Here is a 19,714-nt window from a genome sequence, read left to right on the forward strand (position 1 = left end):
TCCTCTGATTCCTCTACTCTCAATTCGGGAAACACTTTCCTGTCAATAACCTTTGTCAATCTGTCCACGTGCACAATTTGTTTATCTTTAAGGTTATACAGGTGCTGTATTTCATAATTCACTAATGATGGCTGACTGATCACACGGTAGGGACCTGTGCTCAATCGAGCCAATTTCTTTGTAGTGCCCACTTTTATTTTAGGGGTAAAAAGATAAACAAGGCTTCCTACACGGATGTTTTTGTCTACTGCAACAGATGCTCTACGATCCTCTTGCCTCTGCACTGCCTCTTCCAGGTGCTGAGAGACGATTTCATAGGATCTGCGAAGGCGTGCACACAATAGTTCTGCATAGTTTTCCAAAGGCGCATATGAATGTCTCTCTTTGGAATGCCATAAGTCGGAAGGCAACACCAAATCTCTGCCATACATTAAAAAGTTTGGCGATTCCTGTGTGGAACTATGGGTTGCCGCGTGGTACGCAGCGATTGCTAGTGGGGCCATGACATCCCAGTCCGTTTGAGACTCGTTCACTACATGAGACAGGATGTTTGCCAAGGTGCGGTTTAGACGTTCGACCTTTGCATTGGCTTGGGGGTGGAAGGAACTCGTATGAAGCTGATGAATATCTAGCTTTTTACACACCTGTCGTAACAGTGATGACATGAAGTTAGTGCCCTGATCTGTTAGGATGTATTTAGGAATCCCATGTCTCGAGATCACATTGTTTATGAAAGCTGTGGCCACTTCCTCAGCCTTCTGGGTATAAAGCGGGCTTACTTCTGCGTAACGGGTAAAATTGTCTATTGCCATCAGTAAATATTTGTGCCCTTTCAAAGTCATTGGAAGGGGTCCCAAAATGTCCAAGGACACTCGGACCCAAGGTGAGTTCTCATTAGGAACTCTCATCAGGGCTGCTTTTGCCTTAGGGTTATACCCTCTACGCTCCAAACACGATGGACAAGTCTCCACATAATTCTTGACGTCGCCAAAAAGGCCTAGCCAGAAAAAGTGTTTTCTAACCTTCTCTAACGTCTTGTGTAGGGCCAGGTGGCCCCCGCTGAGAAAACCGTCGTGACAGGACTTCAACACTTCTGCTTTCAAGCTGGTTGGAACTACTAACTGTTCACAGGGCTCTGAGCGAGGAGCTCCATGGTCAGGTAAAGTGTAGTGATACAGTATCCTGTCCTCACTCAGATAGAAGGAGTCTGGGATTTTACTTGTTGCCTGGAGTGCTCCTTCTAATTGCTCAATTAACTCCTGCAAATTAGGGTCCTCTCTTTGGAGATTCCTAATCAAAGTTCTGGTTTGTTGTTGCGGCATGATCAGTGACTCTATGGTGGGATTTGCTGCTATAGGAGCAACTAATTCAGCAGTTTTGGATTTCTTAAGCCCCTTTTGTCTTTCCTCTTCCTCTAACACTGGCCTTGAAAGGAAATCGGCATTTGAGTGAAGTCGACCCGGCCTGTATATGATTTTGAAATTGTATTCTTGTAGAAGCATACTCCAGCGAGCTAATCTGGGGGATGGATTCTTTAAGTGAAGAAGATAGCTTAATGGTTGGTGGTCTGTTATTAGTGTGAAACTGGAGGCTATTAAGAATGGTCTGAACTGTGATACCGCAAAGACTATTGCCAAAGCTTCCTTTTCTGTGGTACTATACATAGTCTCTGCTTTCTTTAGTAGTCTGGAGGCGTAAGCGATTGGCTGTCTTTGATTTTCGTCAACTTGTTGCTCTAGCACAGCCGAGATTGCATAATTAGATGCGTCAGAGGACACAAAAAATGGTTTAGAAAAGTCAGGGTAAATCAATAGGGGTGGTGTGGTCAAAGCGACCTTCAGCTTGTCGAAGGCCTCTTGGGCGGCACTGTTCCAGAAAAAGGGGGTGTTCTTTTTTGTAAGCTGGGTTAGCGGCCTGACTATCTCTGCGTACTCTGGGACAAACTTTCTGTAAAATCCTGTCATCCCAAGAAACGATCGCACTTGCTTCATTGTTCTTGGCTCTCGACACTCTCGAACGGCCTTCACGTTCGCTGGATCGGGACGGACACCGTCCTTATCAATGAGATGACCTAAGTATTTTATTTGCTCTTTTAGGAACTCACACTTCTTTGGTTTCAGCTTCAGATCGTACTTTCTCAGGCGCTGGAAAACTTTCTCAAGCTTCGAAAGGTGTGAGGACCAAGATTTCGACACTATGATTATGTCATCTAAGTAAGCGAAAATGGAATCTCGTTGTAAATTATCCAAGACAAGCCCCATTGCTCTCACAAAACTAGATGGCGCGTTTTTTAACCCAAAAGGCATGCGCCGGTATTGTAGCAGCGATTCCCCTGTAGTAAAAGCTGTCTTGTGGCGGTCCGCGGGGTGCACTTCAATCTGGTGGAATCCGGCTTCGAGGTCCAAAGAGCTGAAGTAGCGCGCGCCTCCCAGAAGTTCAAGTATCTCACTCATGGAAGGGATCGGGTATGCGTCGGAGATCGTCTTGGCATTAAGTTTCCTAAAATCAATACATAACCTGTATCCCCCACCTCGCTTCTTCACCAGGACGATGGGCGCGGCATACGGAGAGCAGCTGGGTTCAATGATGTTTGAATCTAGGAGTTCTTGGACCTGGTTGCGAATCTCATCCTTTAGTAAAAAGGGGGTTCTGTAAGCATTCTGTCTAACAGGAATGTTGTCTGTCAATTTAATTCTGTGTTGGATAACTTTTGAGTTGCCTAGTTGGGCTGGTGATTTGGCAAACACATCCCAGTATTTGCGTAACAGGTCTGATAATTGGTGTCTTTGATCGGCAGTCAGGTGATCAAGCTTAAAGTCCTCTATGGTCACTGGAGAAACTTCCCTTTTGCCTCTTTCCTGGCTCTTAGGGTTAATTGATTGAGGATTCAGGTTCTCCAGACACGCAATACCCATGCCTTTTGGAAGATGCAGCGGTTCCGCTGTTAAATTGGCGACGAGCACAGATATTTTCCCACTTTCGTCTACCTGGTCTACCGAATATTTCACTGCTAAATCATCCCGGCTTAAGTTTGAATTTGGCCCTGCTAATACTAGTTGTTTGGGAGGAGCAGCAAGCTGGTCACAAGATACTGTTACCACCTGTTCTGTGCTTGCTGGGAGCACATGTTTACATGTAAGCTTAGCAACTGTGGGTGTGGAATCCACCAATTGTTGCCGAATATCCTCTTCCCTCAGGCAAATCCCTAATGGAACTGATCGTATGATCCCTTTACCTAAGTCTAGGCTGAATGAAAACTTCCTTAATATGTTCAAGCCGAGGATGATATCATATTTGCCACTAAAATTTTTTGAAGTAACCAGAATTTTCTCCCTAAAAGTTGCCTTATCTAATTTAATATTAGCAGTTACTGTAGTGTGTATTGGCACAATATTTCCCGAAACTCCGGTTACAGTTAATTCTGGAGGTCTGAAATCTAACGATGTATCATTTTTAATTTTATTAAATAAATCTGCACTCATTAAAGAAACGCCAGCACCTGTGTCTAAAAGAAATCTAGTTTTAATGTTTTGTACAGAACCCAATACCACAGGTAGTTTAGTATTATCCTCCAGAATGTAAATGCCATGTTGTGTTCTGATGTCTCTGACTTCTGGCTTACTAACTTTACTAAAGTTAGGGGTTGGCAAAAGGGTTTTATTACATCGCGAATCCTTCCTATTAAGTTTAGAACCCCTTTTTAGTCATAAATTTCTATCTCTATCTCGCCTGTAGCTTCCAGTATTTGTATAATTATTTTGTCTGCCCTGAAATGTTTTTGGCCGAATTTGCCCCTGAATATGCTCATTCCTATATGTTCCTCTCCTTATCCTAGAATAAGAGTCTATATTACTCCTATTATGATCAGCATAATACATTCTATTGGCAGCTTGATCTCGATTTTCATTAAAATTACAATATTGATTATTAGCATAGGGCGTCCTAATTTTTGGGGATGCAGTGTACATGTCCGTTTCGTAATTTGTGCACGGGCGACTGCGGAAAGGTTGAGTGGGTTGATGGAAGCTCGGACGGTCGTCAAAAATGCGTCTTTCCCTTCGTTCGCGATTGTTTACCATATTTCTGGCTGCCTGCTGCCGGCCGTAGTATGGCAAGATTATGCGTCTTTCCGGGCGGTCAACGACCTCTGGTCTGAAGGTCACGTTAGCGTCGGTTAGCGGATCTACTGCGCTGTCTGAGTGGAGGTAGGTAGCGCCTAATGCTGCTTGACCGTGGGGAGGGGAAAATTTGCCCACCTTCATAGTTTGCATCTGCTGACTCAGGGCGGCTATCTGTGTCTCTAAATTGTTGATTGTTGCGTGATTTACTGATAATGAACTTAACGATTGTTGTAAGTCGCGTATTTGATCTTGAATGGGTTCAAGAATGTGTTTGGGATTATTTTCCTGTCGCTCCCGTTCATTCTCGGCCCTTACAGGACTATTAATAACATGTACAGGGACAGTTTTTGTGTGAGTAAGTTGGTCATTAATTTCCTCTCTTTTCGAAATCTCAATTGCCTGTGAAAAAGTTAAAGGATTGTGTGTGAGCACCATTTTTCTAATTTTTCCCGATATGCCCCTAAGGAATTGGGCCAGCATTGCCTGGTCTAAAATGTTTAATACTTCAGGTGTCTCTCCCTGAATTTTGAAAGCTGCCCTTGCCAAATTCCTCACCCGCGCGCTATAACTCGCAATGGTTTCCGAAGGTTCTTGCACAGCACTGGCGAACTGCTGGAGGGAAGTGATAATTGGTTCCGTTTTTTCGAACTGAGCTAAAAAAGCATTCTTAAATATGTTGTAATTCTTTTCCCCGCGTAATTCAAAGGATTGGGCTAAAAAGTCGGCTGCCGAAGCGCGAAGTTTAGATTTCGAGACTGCCAAAAGTTCTCTGTGTCCCCAGAGTGCTAATTCTCCAACACTCTCCAAAGTTTCGAAAAACAATTGGACTGAAGGGCCTTCATCATTTTTGCCAAAGAATAATGGCACAAGACTTAAAAATCCTGCGATATTCGCTGAATGCGGTCTGTCTGGTTCTGGGGTGGGTGGTGGCTGTTGTGTTTGAGGTAGGGGGGATGATATTCCTGTTGTTTGAGGAATTTGATCCTCCATTTTTTTTTTTTTTTTAAATTTACTAGGAATTGGGAAATTTAATTGCTAATTTTGGGCCCCTGTCTTCCAAAATAATGTGACTTACCTGTTGCTGAAACAAAATTATGATGTTAGTAATCACTTATTTAAAACAAGAGTGTGTTATAGCATGTAGTCATTTGTTTATTAAATCTAATTATAAAAATAGCAATAATTTATTAATTAGTGTAGATGTCCTGTGTTGTTGCAAAGGAGTAATGCCTCCTACCTATTCTCTTAGTGCACGAAATCAACAGTCTTACTACTTATCAGTAATCCCTTTAGATTCTTTCTCTTTGTGACTTCTTCTTCTGTGTAGACAGTTTTTCATCCCGCAAAATATTTAATCCTGGACACAATTGGCACAAGTGTTATACTGGGGGGTGGGTTATATACTTCTTACTATTTATTAATTACTTACTTTCGTTCGTTCGGACTTCTCTGGACAACACATCTGTATGGCGGGACGTTTTCCTTCCTTAATCATTTGTTCAATCATAACCCCAGTATACTCATGTGATTGTCTAGTGGTTTTTCATATTAGGACAATGATCTCGGCCCTCGGTAAACTATTCAAGGGAATAGGAACTGCAGCTTCGATCAGGCGTTGTGAAAATACTCAAACTCTTTCCAATTATAGGTAGAAATTCGAGTACCCGCGGTATCAGTTCTATTATATAATTCTTTGCTTACTCATTCGTGTGAATAGAGGATAGGCCTGAGGCATATGTTTAAAACAAAAATATAGTTTAATATACTCCACTATAGAATTGATACATGTATGAAAACTACTGCCCTAGCGGCAGTGACAAGCAAATCCTAAATCATTTGGTTACAATAATATAAACTGACTTTATGGAAGTATTTAAGAGTTCTTAGCATTTATTGATGTTTTGGAAATTAATGGGTTCTTCACATAGGTGTTCTTCGTGTGGATACCTCATCTCAGGCAAGGACTAGCATATGACATAATGGTTGTACAAACATGATGGGGTCAATACTAAAAATACTGCACTATTTAGGATAGCATGCTTAAGATACATCCTCTACCTATTGTTAATTTGTGAAACTGACAATCTAAGTGATGCGCTATTTAAGATAGCGGTATTAGGACATTTTACAATTTATCAATGCTAACATAATTAATTATATTATTGAGGAGTAAGGTTTATGTATAGCTGTGGGATGACTTACCTAAATACGGATGACTCATTCTACGGGGGCGGAACTCGGTGAGGGGATTCCGTGCTTTCGCAGCCTTCCTTCGGGTTCTGCTATCTTCGCTCGCTCATTCTATATCTTCTTGCGCTGTTCTTCAAGCTTCTCTCTGTACAGTCATTCTGTAACGTAATTCCCGTTTCCAAAAACTTACTGTATTTTTCACTCTCTCTCATACAGACTAACTAACCGACTGCTTCTACCAAAAGCCACCACACAGCAACCCTCTTTCGCTCATCGTCCACCAGGGTATATGCTCCTTATCGCATGAACTTTCGCCTCACACCGAGCTTGAACTAGCGTGGGACACTTTTCTCACGCGGTCAACATCAGACACACTGACCAGTATTTGTCAGGGAGAGCGAAGCTCGTATTTTCGTGGACTTGTGAACTTACTTCTACGTAGCGACTGTTATCTTCAGTTAGGAAAATAATGGCAAAGGGAATTTATAACTGAGAAAGCAACTAAGTCGAATTTTACCATTCTATATTTGACAAGAAACTGATAGCGGTTACTCATGTACGATTGGCATTTATATTTTCTGCTGAAACGGTCAAAACAACTCTTTAGCAAGAAGGGGCACAGCAAAGGGGGGGGAGGGAAATGCATGGGAAATATCTGTAAATTAATATGAAAAATGTGGGCATTTTACAATATACTGAATGGAAAAAAATAAAACCTTTTGCTCTTGGCATGAACAGATAATTAAATGTACGGTATGCAAATTTAAGTTGTCACATGGTATTAAGACATGTTCCTTGGTTACAGATAAATACCATACGCTTTTTGGGGTTCAAAACTGAAAAGGAAAACACTGCTGTATCGAACATTGAAAGTTGCTGAATGTTTCGACATCGATTCACTGATACGAATCAATGTCGGACTAACTTCATTCTGCAATGCTTAATTTTTAGCCGGATTGCGATGGATTCTATTATGACGCCGACATACATATCCACCTTGAAAAAATTGAATCTGAATGGTTCGATGGACATTCCCAAGATTTCCAACATATATCCTGGCCACCCAGTTCTCAATATCTGAACCCAACTAAGAATGTCTGGGATATGTTGGAAAAGTAGTTCATCTTCGCAGTTTTCTACTGCCCGACAAATATCTTGTTAGAAGAATGTTCAAATCTGGAGACCGATTTCTTCAGACACCTAGTGGAATTCATGCCACAGCGTGTACTTTGGGAAAAAAAGGTGGCCCTACTTGAGAATTACCTGTGTGAAAGCTAAAAAAAGGGGATACGTAAATAATAGCATAAACATCATATTAAAACGTTTATATTTGTGCAGTTTTGTCCTTCCCCTTTGATTATGGCGTTAGCCTTAAACAAAGGAGAAATAATATAATGTGTTAACCTTTGGACTTGTTTTTATTTGTTTCTTTTTAACAAATTTCTTCAATGCTGTCCTTAATACAGATCTATTTATGTCCCGATATTTCATATTAGCAATATTACTTTGTTTATTTTGGGAAGGCGCCTTCTATAATGAATAAGCAAAGATTAAAATGAACTTATAACAACTGCACGTGTTTTATGAAACTGTTTAAGACAAAGCGTACCTTGGATACCCCGTTACTCAAAACTTTCAGTGTTGTTTCTAAAAAAGTACTGTTTATTGAATGGGATAAAGATAAAATTGATCATAAACTTATCTGAATATGGCGTTTCTGTATTTAGAGAAAATTAATATCAATTTTAGTTATAGCCCAGATTATAATTAATACTTTTATTATTAATGACAATGAATTTTTTTAACTGGAAGTATAAATATGTCGCTATTTAATGCAGTTCCACCATCAAAATGCCTTTTCGATGGTTATTGCCCTCTCATCGATAGGTAATCAATTGCATTGCAGCATTGCTGATGAATTTTTCTCTTTAGCCTTTTATAGGGATGAATCAATTTAGAAAAAAAAAAGTTATGTCTTTGTTTTTATATAAAAAATAGTTTTAAATTGGACATGGAGTGACCCAACAGCGAATACCAAAATACAAATAGTTAGTACCACCACTTGACGAGGAATTGAACTAACCATTTTCCAAAACATTGTTGTTTTATATTTTGAAGAATGCATAATGATTTGTTATTTAACTACAATAAACTAGAATCCATATGATTTGTTATTAATTTTTTTGTTGAAATACATTTCAGTTCACCAACGTTATGAATGCTAAAGGTGAAATAGCCAAGACAAAGGAGCAACTAGAAGAGGACAAAAGAGCTGCCATGGCTTTCCGCATAAAGCCCTTGGATATAGAAGGGCTCGGTGCAATCGAATTGAGACAGAAAGCTCATGAGTTATGGGAAGCAGTGGTTCGACTTGAGAGTGAAAAATATGATTTGGAAGAACGAAGAAAACGACAAGATTATGATGTAAGTTGACAAGGAATGATTTTTTCTTAAAAAAGAGAAAACGTAAACAATTAATATTGTACCTTAACAGTATTTATAGATTTAGATTAACAATTTTGGAAAATAAAGAATAAGAGAATTGTAAAAAAGCGAGAGCGTCTTTATATACATCTCATACCATATCGGAAACTGAACCACGATGGCGATTTTGTGTTTTTATTTTTGTTAATTATTTTCAACTACGTTCATTAAACACATTTGTAAGTTTCGTGACTTAAAACCAATTGTAAGAAGAGAGCAGTAAAATTAATTAAAGTAATATTTGTTTTATTTTCAGTTAAAAGAACTCGGAGAACGTCAAAGGCAGATTAACAGAAGCAAGGCACTTAAGAAAGGACTGGATCCTGAGTAAGTGAATTGTCTTTTGAATTTAGATTGTTAGAAAAAATTCTTTAATTCATTCAATTAATTTTTTTTAAACCTCAAGCTTTCTTTAAATCCACTTTACTTCATTTACGGGCTTTGCTTACAGTACCGTATTATGATCAGGAAGCTTATCTGTGGTAAACTTCGTAAATGAAATAAGATTTTAGAAGTTTTAATTTAGAATTTGCAGTCTCTTTTAAAACTACAAAGAATAAAAATTTGATGTAATTCAGAACCTAAAACACGTTAGCTAAAAGAGATTTTTTTGTGTGTTTTCTAGCGCTGCGGAAGGAAAATACCCGGTAAGCATTTAAGTTTTTTCTTTCTTATTCCATTACGAATCATCTTTATAAATGTATACTTTGAAGTCCATATCAGATTATGAAGCAACATTTATATGTTTCTACATGAATTTATTTCACACTGAACAAATGAATTTTTTTTACCCTGTACGTAAGATCACCCTTAATGAAATGAAGGTTTTGTGATATTCGCCGAGAAGGAACGCGATTGGTTTGTGTATGAAAGATGCAGTTTCTTAAAGGCAATTTCTTACAATTCAGCGATTTCACATAAACTATAGCATCCTGGTTACCTTCGATACAGTACAGAAGCATATAATTTAACATCCCTAATGATATGCTTCTTGTGAATAAACGATGAACAAACACAATTTGGCCTTAGCCCTTGTGTCGTTGACCCCAGGTGCCAAGCGATTTATTAGTGACTATTTCCAGCGATTTATAGAGCGTTCTGAAAAACATACCACAGTATCTTTAATTTTCATCATTAACTTCTTTTTATTTTTCTGAAACAGCTCTTTATCTTACAATTAGTAAGTGAAGATACAGAATGGCAATTCATCTTTCTTATTTTTTCCCCTTTCTCACTTTTACTAATCTAACTAACACAGTAGCCGCTTGGTCACTAAGTGGCACTGTCTTGCCTCCACGTGGCGGGGCTAGAAACCTGGGAGAGGAAAGTAACACTCCCAGGGCCAAAAGAGCAAACATAAGTAGTAAAATACTACAAATAACTACATGGCTTCAAGAGAAAGCCGTACCAATAATGATACAGAAAACACAAAGACAAAGAGACAGAAGACAGATATGGACCCACCAAAAATACCGACATACATTGTTATACATGCGACAGGATGTCAGACATTAGGACGTATGTCTCCGTTCGCAATTCAGAAAACATTAGAGGATCTAGTAGGATCTCCCAAGTCGGTTCGACGCCTGAGATCCAGTGACATACTAGTGGAAACAGAAAGTCCCAAACACTCCAGAAGTTTCTAGCAACAACAATTTTTGGAGGATTACCAGTAGTTGTGACACCACATAACACGCTGAATTCTCTCGGAGATCAGGAATGATCTCCAAGTGGGACCGCTTTAAATGTGTCAGAAGGAGGGCTCACAGAAGAATTGAGAAGCCAAGGAGTAACAGGAGTAAAGAGAATTAATATCCGAAGGGATGGAAATATAATTCCAACAAAAACTCTTATCATACGTTTAATACTCCGAAATCTCCGACAACAGTAAAAGCAGGATATCTGAACTTCCAAGTAAGACAGTACATACCAAATCCATTGCGATATTACAAATGCCAGAAATTTGGACATTCGCAAATGGCATGCAGAAACTCGGCAATCTGTGCAAAATCTGGTTATAAAGAACAGGAGAATACAGTTTGCTCTGCCATCATCTTGAAATGTACAAACTGTAAAGGGGAACACACAACCAACTCAAAAACTGCGAAAATATGGAAACAAGAGAAATTAATTCAGAAATACAAAACAGAACACAACACAACGTACAAAGAAGCAAGGAGAATAATACGGCCATGGCCTACAAACAAGCCAACATATGCACAAGCAGCGATCCAATATAAATGAGTAGCAGTTCAACCCGAAATTTCTATGCTGCCAAAAGAATCACATACTGGATTAAAGGCACAAAAACAGGAGAAAATAGTGAATATTCCAATTTCTATTCACACAGAACAGATATCAACAAATTAGCCTCACAACAAAGACAGACCTAAACCTACAAACATAAAAACAACCGAACAGATGGACATAGAAAAAATAAACACATCTGAAAAACCAGTACTAGAAATTTTCACAGAAGAAGATATGGACATGGACCGGTCTCACCACCCTAAAAAGATAAGACAAAGTATAAGAATGCTCCATTTTGGAAGCAACCCGAAAGCTCTAGGAAAACCAAATAATGGATCAGTTCATCCAGTGGAGTTGTAGAGGACTGCGAGGCAATTACGACGATGTCCAGTATCTAATAACACAACGTGCGCCAATATGCTTTTGTCTTCAAGAGACATACCTTAGGCAACAAGCCACCCTTTCAGTAAAAAAATATATACAGTGTATAGGGAGGAGAGGGAGGATGATCGAAACTCTACTTGATAACCATCACTTAATACTACTGAATACCGGTGTGCATACTTATATCCACTTGCCTACAGGTGCTAGCTCTGCTCTAGATCTGTCCATATGTTCCTCGTCCATGTATCCTAGTGTTGATTGGAGAGTATTAACTGACCTTCACAACAGTGATCACTTTCCTATAATTTGCAAAATACAGACGGATACAAACTATACATCTAGCCAAAGAATTACGTGGAATTTTCACCGAGCTGACTGGGAGAAGTTTTTGAAAACAGTGCAATTTGATAACCATTTGATTCTTACTGCATCAATTAATAATGCCAATAGACACATAGTAGAAGAATTACTTGGAGCTGCTGACAGTGCAATACCTAAAGTTAACATTACAAAACAAAGGTATAATAGTTGGTGGACAAGGGACTGCTTTCTTGCCAAAAGGAAACAAAACAAAGCTTGGAACATTTTTCGCCGAAATGATACAATGGAGAATCTTATAAATTATAAACGGCTGAAAGCTGAAGCACGCCGAATTCGTAGAAAAGCTAAACAGGATGCGTGGATTCGATTCAGTTCTACCATCTCCAGAAACACTGACCCCAGAATAATTTGGAAAAAGATCCGTATCCTCAGTGGAAAGTATCAACAGACCAAAGCCCCAATCCTGTCTTGGAAAGGAATAGATATTTCCTCTCCAACTGATATTGCAGAGGCTTTAGCAGAAACATTTGCAGTCACTTCATCATCTCAATCTTATGAAGACTCATTTAGACGCAAAAATATGTCCGTGGAAAAATATAAAATTAACTATGTTACAAAACAATCTTATTCTTATAACCTTCCGTTCACGATGAATGAACTCAATGAAGCTCTCCAGAATTCTAGAAATAGTTCTGCTGGACCAGATGGCATTTTCTACATAATGGTTCGCCACCTCAACTCAAACTCAAAATCTTCACTACTGAAATTTTACAATAGAATCTTTGAGGAGAATGTTTACCCTGATACATGGCATCAGTCAGTTGTGATAGCCAAAGCGAAACCTGGGAAAGATGCTTCCTCCCCCAATAGTTATCGTCCTATATCTTTGATAAGCTGTTTAGGAAAGATAATAGAAAAGATGGTTCATAAGAGACTTGTCTGGATTGTTGAAGATCAAGATGCTATATCATGCCATCAATTTGGTTTCCGCCGTAACAGGTGTACAACTGATGTCCACATCAAGGTTGAAGCTCACATTCGAAATGCTTTTCTTAAGAAACAGCACATGGTAATGATAACGTTCGATATTACCAAAGCATTCGATACAACCTGGAGATATGGACTCCTCCAAGACTTATACAAACTTGGACTGAGAGGTAACCTGCCTAGATTCATTCAGAATTTTCTTCACCTCAGGACCTTTCAAGTAAGATTCCAGAATGAGCTGTCCAAAATTCACACACAAGAAGAAGGAGTACCTCAGGGATGGATTTTAAGTGCCACACTCTTTGCATTACGTACCAGTAGCATTACAAGAGACATCCCAGCCACGGTAGAAGTTTATATGTATGCAGATGATCTTGCTATTTCCTGTCAATCATCGAACATGGCTACCATTGAAAGACAACTACAATGGTAGCCATGTTCGATGATTGACAGGAAATAGCAAGATCATCTGCATACATATAAACTTCTACCGTGGCTGGGATGTCTCTTGTAATGCTACTGGTACGTAATGCAAAGAGTGTGGCACTTAAAATCCATCCCTGAGGTACTCCTTCTTCTTGTGTGTGAATTTTGGACAGCTCATTCTGGAATCTTACTTGAAAGGTCCTGAGGTGAAGAAAATTCTGAATGAATCTAGGCAGGTTACCTCTCAGTCCAAGTTTGTATAAGTCTTGGAGGAGTCCATATCTCCAGGTTGTATCGAATGCTTTGGTAATATCGAACGTTATCATTACCATGTGCTGTTTCTTAAGAAATAAACAGTAATAAACAAAATTGAAACTTGGACAGAAAGCAACGGCTATCAATTAACCGAGGGGAAAACAGCAGCAATACACTTCTGTAAATTACGATCGCTTCATCCGGAACCTGTATTAAAACTGAAAGGCAGAGAAATACCGATGACAGACTGCATAAGATTATTGGGTCTGAATTTAGACAGCAAATTAAATTTTCGTAAACATGTAACCTATCTACGAACTACGTGCCTCCAGAAACTAAACATCCTTCGTGCAGTATCCTCAACATCTTGGGGTGCTGACAGACAGTCATTGCTGAATTTATATCGTTCTCTAATCCGATCACGATTAGACTATGGAGCTATAGTATATGCATCAGCTAAAAACAGCATCTTACGGTCTCAACACCATTCAACACAGTGCCCTTCGATCAGCACTAGGCGCCTACAGAACCTCGCCAGTTCAAAGCTTGTATATAGAAGCACACGACCCTCCGCTTTATCTTAGAAGACAACGCCTACTCTGCCAATAGGCTGCCAAAATAAGAAGCTTTCCAGCTCACCCCTGTTGGGTATATCTCAACCAACCTTTATGGTCAACACTTTATGAATCCAAACCTAATGAACTCAGACCCCTCGACGTGGGCACCTGTACGTGGTGAGGGGACCTCCCAGTGACGCTGCTGGACTTCCAGACTAGCATCACTGGGATCCAACGCCCACAGCCTAGGTTCCGGGCTTACATCAATGGAATCCGGCGTGTTTGCCGTGCGCTGCGACCCGTGGAAATTCGGAAAGGGGGATCCTGGTGGTTGAGGGGCCCAGCTTCAATACACCACTTTGGCCCCTGCTTCGACAAGACGGGTGGTCCTGGAAGGCCCGGCTAGGATCAATCGGCTAGTAGGTTCGCCTGCGAGGGTCAACCGTGTCAAAGCCATGCCCCTACCCTCATGGTCCGAGGGACAGGATTCAGGCTGGCGGCGGTGCGGGTATGGTGTCTGGGTAGCCCTGGCGTCCCACTCCCGAGCGCATTTATTGCATGCCGGGTAGTGGGCGTCCCTTTGGGCTCCGTGGTGGGTGGGGAGCCCGGGCACTGAACCACTTAAAAAAACTCATGAATCCTGATAAACTAACTTCTTCAGGGGCCCCAACCCGGTCCCTATCTGCAAACATAGATGAAGATCCAGATAGTACTATTAGTACAAAGAGGCAGCGAACAGAAGTAACATCAGGGCCTGTACCCAGGTTCCTAATTATGCACTCAACCGGTGAAAAACCGATTGGTAAAATGTCGCCCTTTTTCATTCAAAAAGGGTTAGATGGGATAGCAGGTTCCCCCAAATCAGTTAAGAGGCTCCGTTCTGGAGACCTCTTAATTGAAACCAAAACTGACAGGCAATCAGAACATCTACTCCGAACAACATCAATCGGAGGAATCCCTATAACAGTGACACCACACAGAACACTCAATTCATCTAGAGGTGTCATTTCGGAGTGGGACCTTCTCGACGTATACGAGGAGGAAATCTGCTCCGAATTAAAACCACAGGGAGTCATTGCCGTCAAGAGAATCACTGCGCGAAGGGATGGAAAAATTGTTAAAACCAGGAGCGTTATCCTGACTTTTAACACTCCTAAACCTCCTGAGGAGATTAAAGCTGGATATATCAACTGTTCAGTGCGTCCATACATACCAAATCCTTTACGGTGTTTTAAATGCCAAAAGTATGGACATTCCCAAATGGCCTGCCGTGGAGTCCTTGCATGCGCTCGATGCGGTGCAAAGGACCACGAAACAACAGCATGTTCAGCCGCAAAACCCACCTGTATTAACTGTGAGGGCGAACACCCGGCCTACTCACGAGCATGCCAGAGGTGGAAAGAAGAAAAAGAGATTCAACGGCTGAAGGCCGAGCTTAACATATCATACCAGGAGGCAAGGAAATCGGTCAAACCCCTGAATATCAACAGACCTACCTACGCCCAGAAGGTAGCAGGGTGATGTTCCGTTGGAACTCAGACGGACATGACCATTCCTCCAAAGGAGTCTTTCACTCCCATCGCGCGGTATCTATTAAGTTCTCAAAAACCTGCACAAAAGGACCAATCAGCTGCCACTCCTATATCGGTACCTCCTAATGCTCCACAAGTTCCAAAGTTAACTATTAAAGAAAAGAACAAAAAAGGGGAAGTACCCCCTAGTACCCAAGAAAAGATGGATGTCGAGCAGAAGGAGGTACCCGAAGAGTCCGTCTTGGAACTCTTTGCGGAGGAGGAAATGGACACGGGACAGCGTCCATTCTTCCCCAAAAAAGATAAATCCAAGACTGATAAAAGTAAACCCTCAGCACCTCGGAAGCCGCCTGACGGACCCACCAAGCCAAAATAATGGCTAAATTCCTACAATGGAATTGTCGTGGATTCCGGCGAAATATAGATGACATCAAGGCCCTCCTGCAAAAGCACGAGCCAGTTTGCTTTTGCTTGCAGGAGACATATCTAAAGGCAAGTGACGATCCCACGATGCATAACACCACAATTTTTCGTAAGGATAGAATTGCGGATGGCTCTGTACATGGGGGATGGCTATCCTTGTGGGTAACCAGACCCCAGTGCAGTCCTTACTAATTACAACTAGCATAGAGGCTGTTGCAATTCGCCTTACGGTGGGATTTTTATTAACTGTGTGCTCTGTCTATTTCCCACCTGGGACTGACATCTCCCCAGCAGACCTTGATGATCTTCTAACGCAGTTGCCTCCCCCTTTCTTACTTCTCGGGGATTTTAACGGACATAACACCCTGTGGGGTAGTGCTAACGTCAACGGAAGGGGACGAGTCATTGAGCGTATGCTCAATGACAATGACCTTTCCCTTCTAAATACTGGAAATAACACCTTCTTCCACATGCCTACCCGTACTTTTTCTGCCATTGATCTATCTATCTGCTCCCCTTCTCTACTCCCTTCACTCACCTGGGAAGTGGAGGAGAATCCATACGGAAGCGATCACTTCCCTGTGATAACCTTGTTACACAGTGGGAGACCATGTCTTCCTTTTAGGTTACCACGGTGGAAGATTGATCAGGCTGACTGGACTGCCTTCCAACAACAGGCAAATTTCGATCTTAGCACAGTCAGTCAAGAGCCGATCAATGACGCAGTAAAGTTCATCACAGAAATCATCGTCCAAGCAGCTGCTAATGCTGTCCCAAAAACATCAGCCCGGTTTCCACCATTTCCCAAACCTTGGTGGAATTCACAATGCACAGCAGCAAAAAAGGCTCAAAACAAAGCGTGGGGGATATTTCGCCGATATCCTACCACGAACAACCTTATAGCCTTCAAACGTGCACGAGCTAAAGCACGCTACATCCGTCGTCAGAGTCAAAAGGAATCTTGGATCCGTTTTACATCATCTATTAACCAGTCTACCAACTCTAAGGTAGTCTGGGATAAAATCCGGAAAATGAAGGGAAAATATACCTCCCACCCTTCTGCAATCCTAGATTATAATGGATGCGCTATTGCAGATCCAACTGCAATAGCCAATGCTCTTGGGGAAACATTCTCTAAGATCTCTGCAACATCTTCGTATTCCCCAGAGTTCCTGGTCCTGAAATATAAAATAGAAAAACAGGCACTTAACTTTAAAACTAAGGGCATTTATCCCTACAACGGGGATTTCACTATTGTGGAATTGAAAAGAGCCCTCGCTCTTTCCAAAGCAAGTGCCGTTGGACCAGATGGCATCCATTATGAAATGATTAAACATCTTTCACCAACATCTATGGATTGTCTGCTCCTTCTGTATAACAGAATCTTTACTGAAGGGCAGTTTCCGGACTCCTGGCGAAAGGCAATCGTTCTTGCCTTTCCTAAGCCAGGAAAGGATCCAAAAGTCACCACCAATTATCGTCCTATTGCTCTGACTAGCTGTTTGTGCAAAATCCTGGAAAGAATGGTCAATTCTCGTTTACTATGGTATTTAGAATCAAATGACCTTCTCTCCAACATCCAGTGCGGCTTCCGACGGAACCGGTCCACTTTGGACCATCTTATTAGAATGGAAGCATCTATCCGGGATGCATTCCTAAAACGGGAACACTTGGTGTCGGTGTTCTTTGACATGGAAAAAGCGTATGACACAACTTGGAGATTTGGCATTTTAAAAGACTTACATAGACTTGGCCTAAGAGGGCATCTGCCTTTTTTTATTCAAAACTTTTTAGCCAATCGATCGTTCCAAGTTCGTGTGGGATCCTCACTCTCTCGCTCCTTTAGCCAAGAGGAGGGAGTACCACAAGGATCAGTATTAAGTGTCACGCTTTTTGCCATAAAAATAAATTCCATCACAGAACAACTTCCTCCGACTGTAAACAGTGCCCTCTATGTTGATGACTTTAGCATTTTTTGCCAGTCGTGCAACATGAGGGTTATTGAAAGACAACTGCAGAAAGCCATTGATAGTCTGAATTCCTGGGTACTTGCTAATGGCTTCAGGTTCTCGCCGGAGAAGACCGTTTGCGTACACTTTTGTCGCAAGCGTAATCTTCATCCTGAACCTGAATTAAGGCTCGGACAAAATGCCATTCCAGTAGCAGCGAACATAAAATTCTTGGGACTCATATTCGATAAAAAACTGACGTTTTTAGATCATATTCGTCAGCTCCGCACAAAGTGCACAAGAGGCCTTAATATGCTTCGCTCGCTCTCCTCTACATCTTGGGGAGCAGACAGATGTATCCTTCTTCGGCTCTACCGTGCACTTGTGCGATCCAAATTAGATTATGGGTCCCATGTATATTCCTCAGCCAGAGACAGTGTCCTGCGATGGCTGGACCCCGTCCATCATCAGGCCCTACGTATTGCTACTGGAGCATATCGCACATCTCCTGTCCAGAGCTTATACGTCGAAGCAAACGAACCACCGTTATCACTTCGACGTAAGCAGTTGTCTTTAAAGTATGCTTTAAAATTGAAATCCCTGCCAGACCATCCTACGTGGCCCTTCGTTTTTGAGCCACGATGGGAAAATTTATACAATACCCGTAAGACTGCCAATCGTCCTTTTGGTATTCGTTTCCAAGAGCTACTCAAAGAACTTAATATCAAGGTAGACAAGGTTGCCCAAACATCAAAGCAACCCTTTCCACCCTGGCATGCTCGTGTCCCGGCATGCGACTTGTCGCTTAGAAACTGGGGAAAGTTGGACACGCCATCATGTGTCTACCTGCAGCTTCATTCAGCTCACCGAACTGAATATTCCGACTTCGCGCCAGTCTACACAGACGGTTCGAAGTCGGAATCATATGTGGGATCTGCTGCTGTCTTCACAGACACCACTATATCAGAGCAGATTCCCTCTGATTGCAGCATATTTACTGCAGAGCTGCACGCTGTAGAGTTAGCCTTGGATCATATTAGTAAATGCCAATACCAACGGTTCATTTTATATTCCGACTCTCTTAGCATGTTACAGGCTTTAATATCTGTGAGGTATAATCCTCATCCAGTTCTGTCTAGCATTCAGCAGAAGATTCACGTTCTCCATGAACGCGAATATGACATCCGCTTCTGCTGGATTCCCAGCCACATTGGGATTAGGGGAAATGATTTGGCTGACGCCGCAGCCAAATCAGCAATTCCCAATAATAACCGTTGCCTGTTAGTCCCCTATACAGACTACAGGCAAACAGTACATCAAAAGGTACATTCCCAATGGCAGGATTCGTGGAACAGACAGACTGCGAATAAATTACATCGTATAAAGCCTGTTATTGAACCGTGGCAGTCTTGTCTGCGCAGGAATCGTAAGGAGGAAGTTGTTCTTGCCCGGACCCGCATAGGACATAGTCATTTGACACATTCTTTTCTGCTGAGGGCTGATGACCCTCCTATGTGTGCGTCTTGTGGCACAATTATATCAATTAGACACCTTTTAATCGAATGTCCAGATTTTAGCAATATCCGTTCTAGCATTTTTAATCATCTGACTGAGCCGTATACACTCAGTCAGATTTTATCCGACAACGACAACGTGTCTGCTGTTTTTAGCTATTTCAAATTAATAAAAGTTTTTAATTGTATATAAAAATTTACGTTATTGTTACGTATTTATTGGTTTACTTTTTATATCTTTGTTATTATACATATGGACATGGTGGCCTAACTACTTAGGTCACTGAATTTTTTTACCTTTTATATATGACCGGTATTTGG

At 41.3% G+C, this 19,714-nt stretch overlaps 1 protein-coding gene across 1 annotated transcript in view; it reads left to right on the forward strand.

Annotated features, from left to right (window-relative positions):
* The window catches only part of LOC150077508 (uncharacterized), a 44,821-nt gene that overhangs the window by 17,283 nt on the left and 7,824 nt on the right, over positions 1 to 19,714 (forward strand). The window contains exons 8-10 of the mRNA XM_090385928.1: positions 8,514 to 8,735; positions 9,052 to 9,122; positions 9,421 to 9,442. Of these exons, the coding sequence (XP_090242054.1) occupies positions 8,514 to 8,735; positions 9,052 to 9,122; positions 9,421 to 9,442 (315 nt within the window). The remainder of the gene's footprint in view (positions 1 to 8,513; positions 8,736 to 9,051; positions 9,123 to 9,420; positions 9,443 to 19,714) is intronic.

This window comes from Mastigoproctus giganteus, chromosome 12 (genome assembly GCF_048544385.1).
Source record: "Mastigoproctus giganteus isolate SK-2022 chromosome 12, ASM4854438v1, whole genome shotgun sequence".
In the NCBI taxonomy this organism is placed as follows: domain Eukaryota; kingdom Metazoa; phylum Arthropoda; class Arachnida; order Uropygi; family Thelyphonidae; genus Mastigoproctus; species Mastigoproctus giganteus.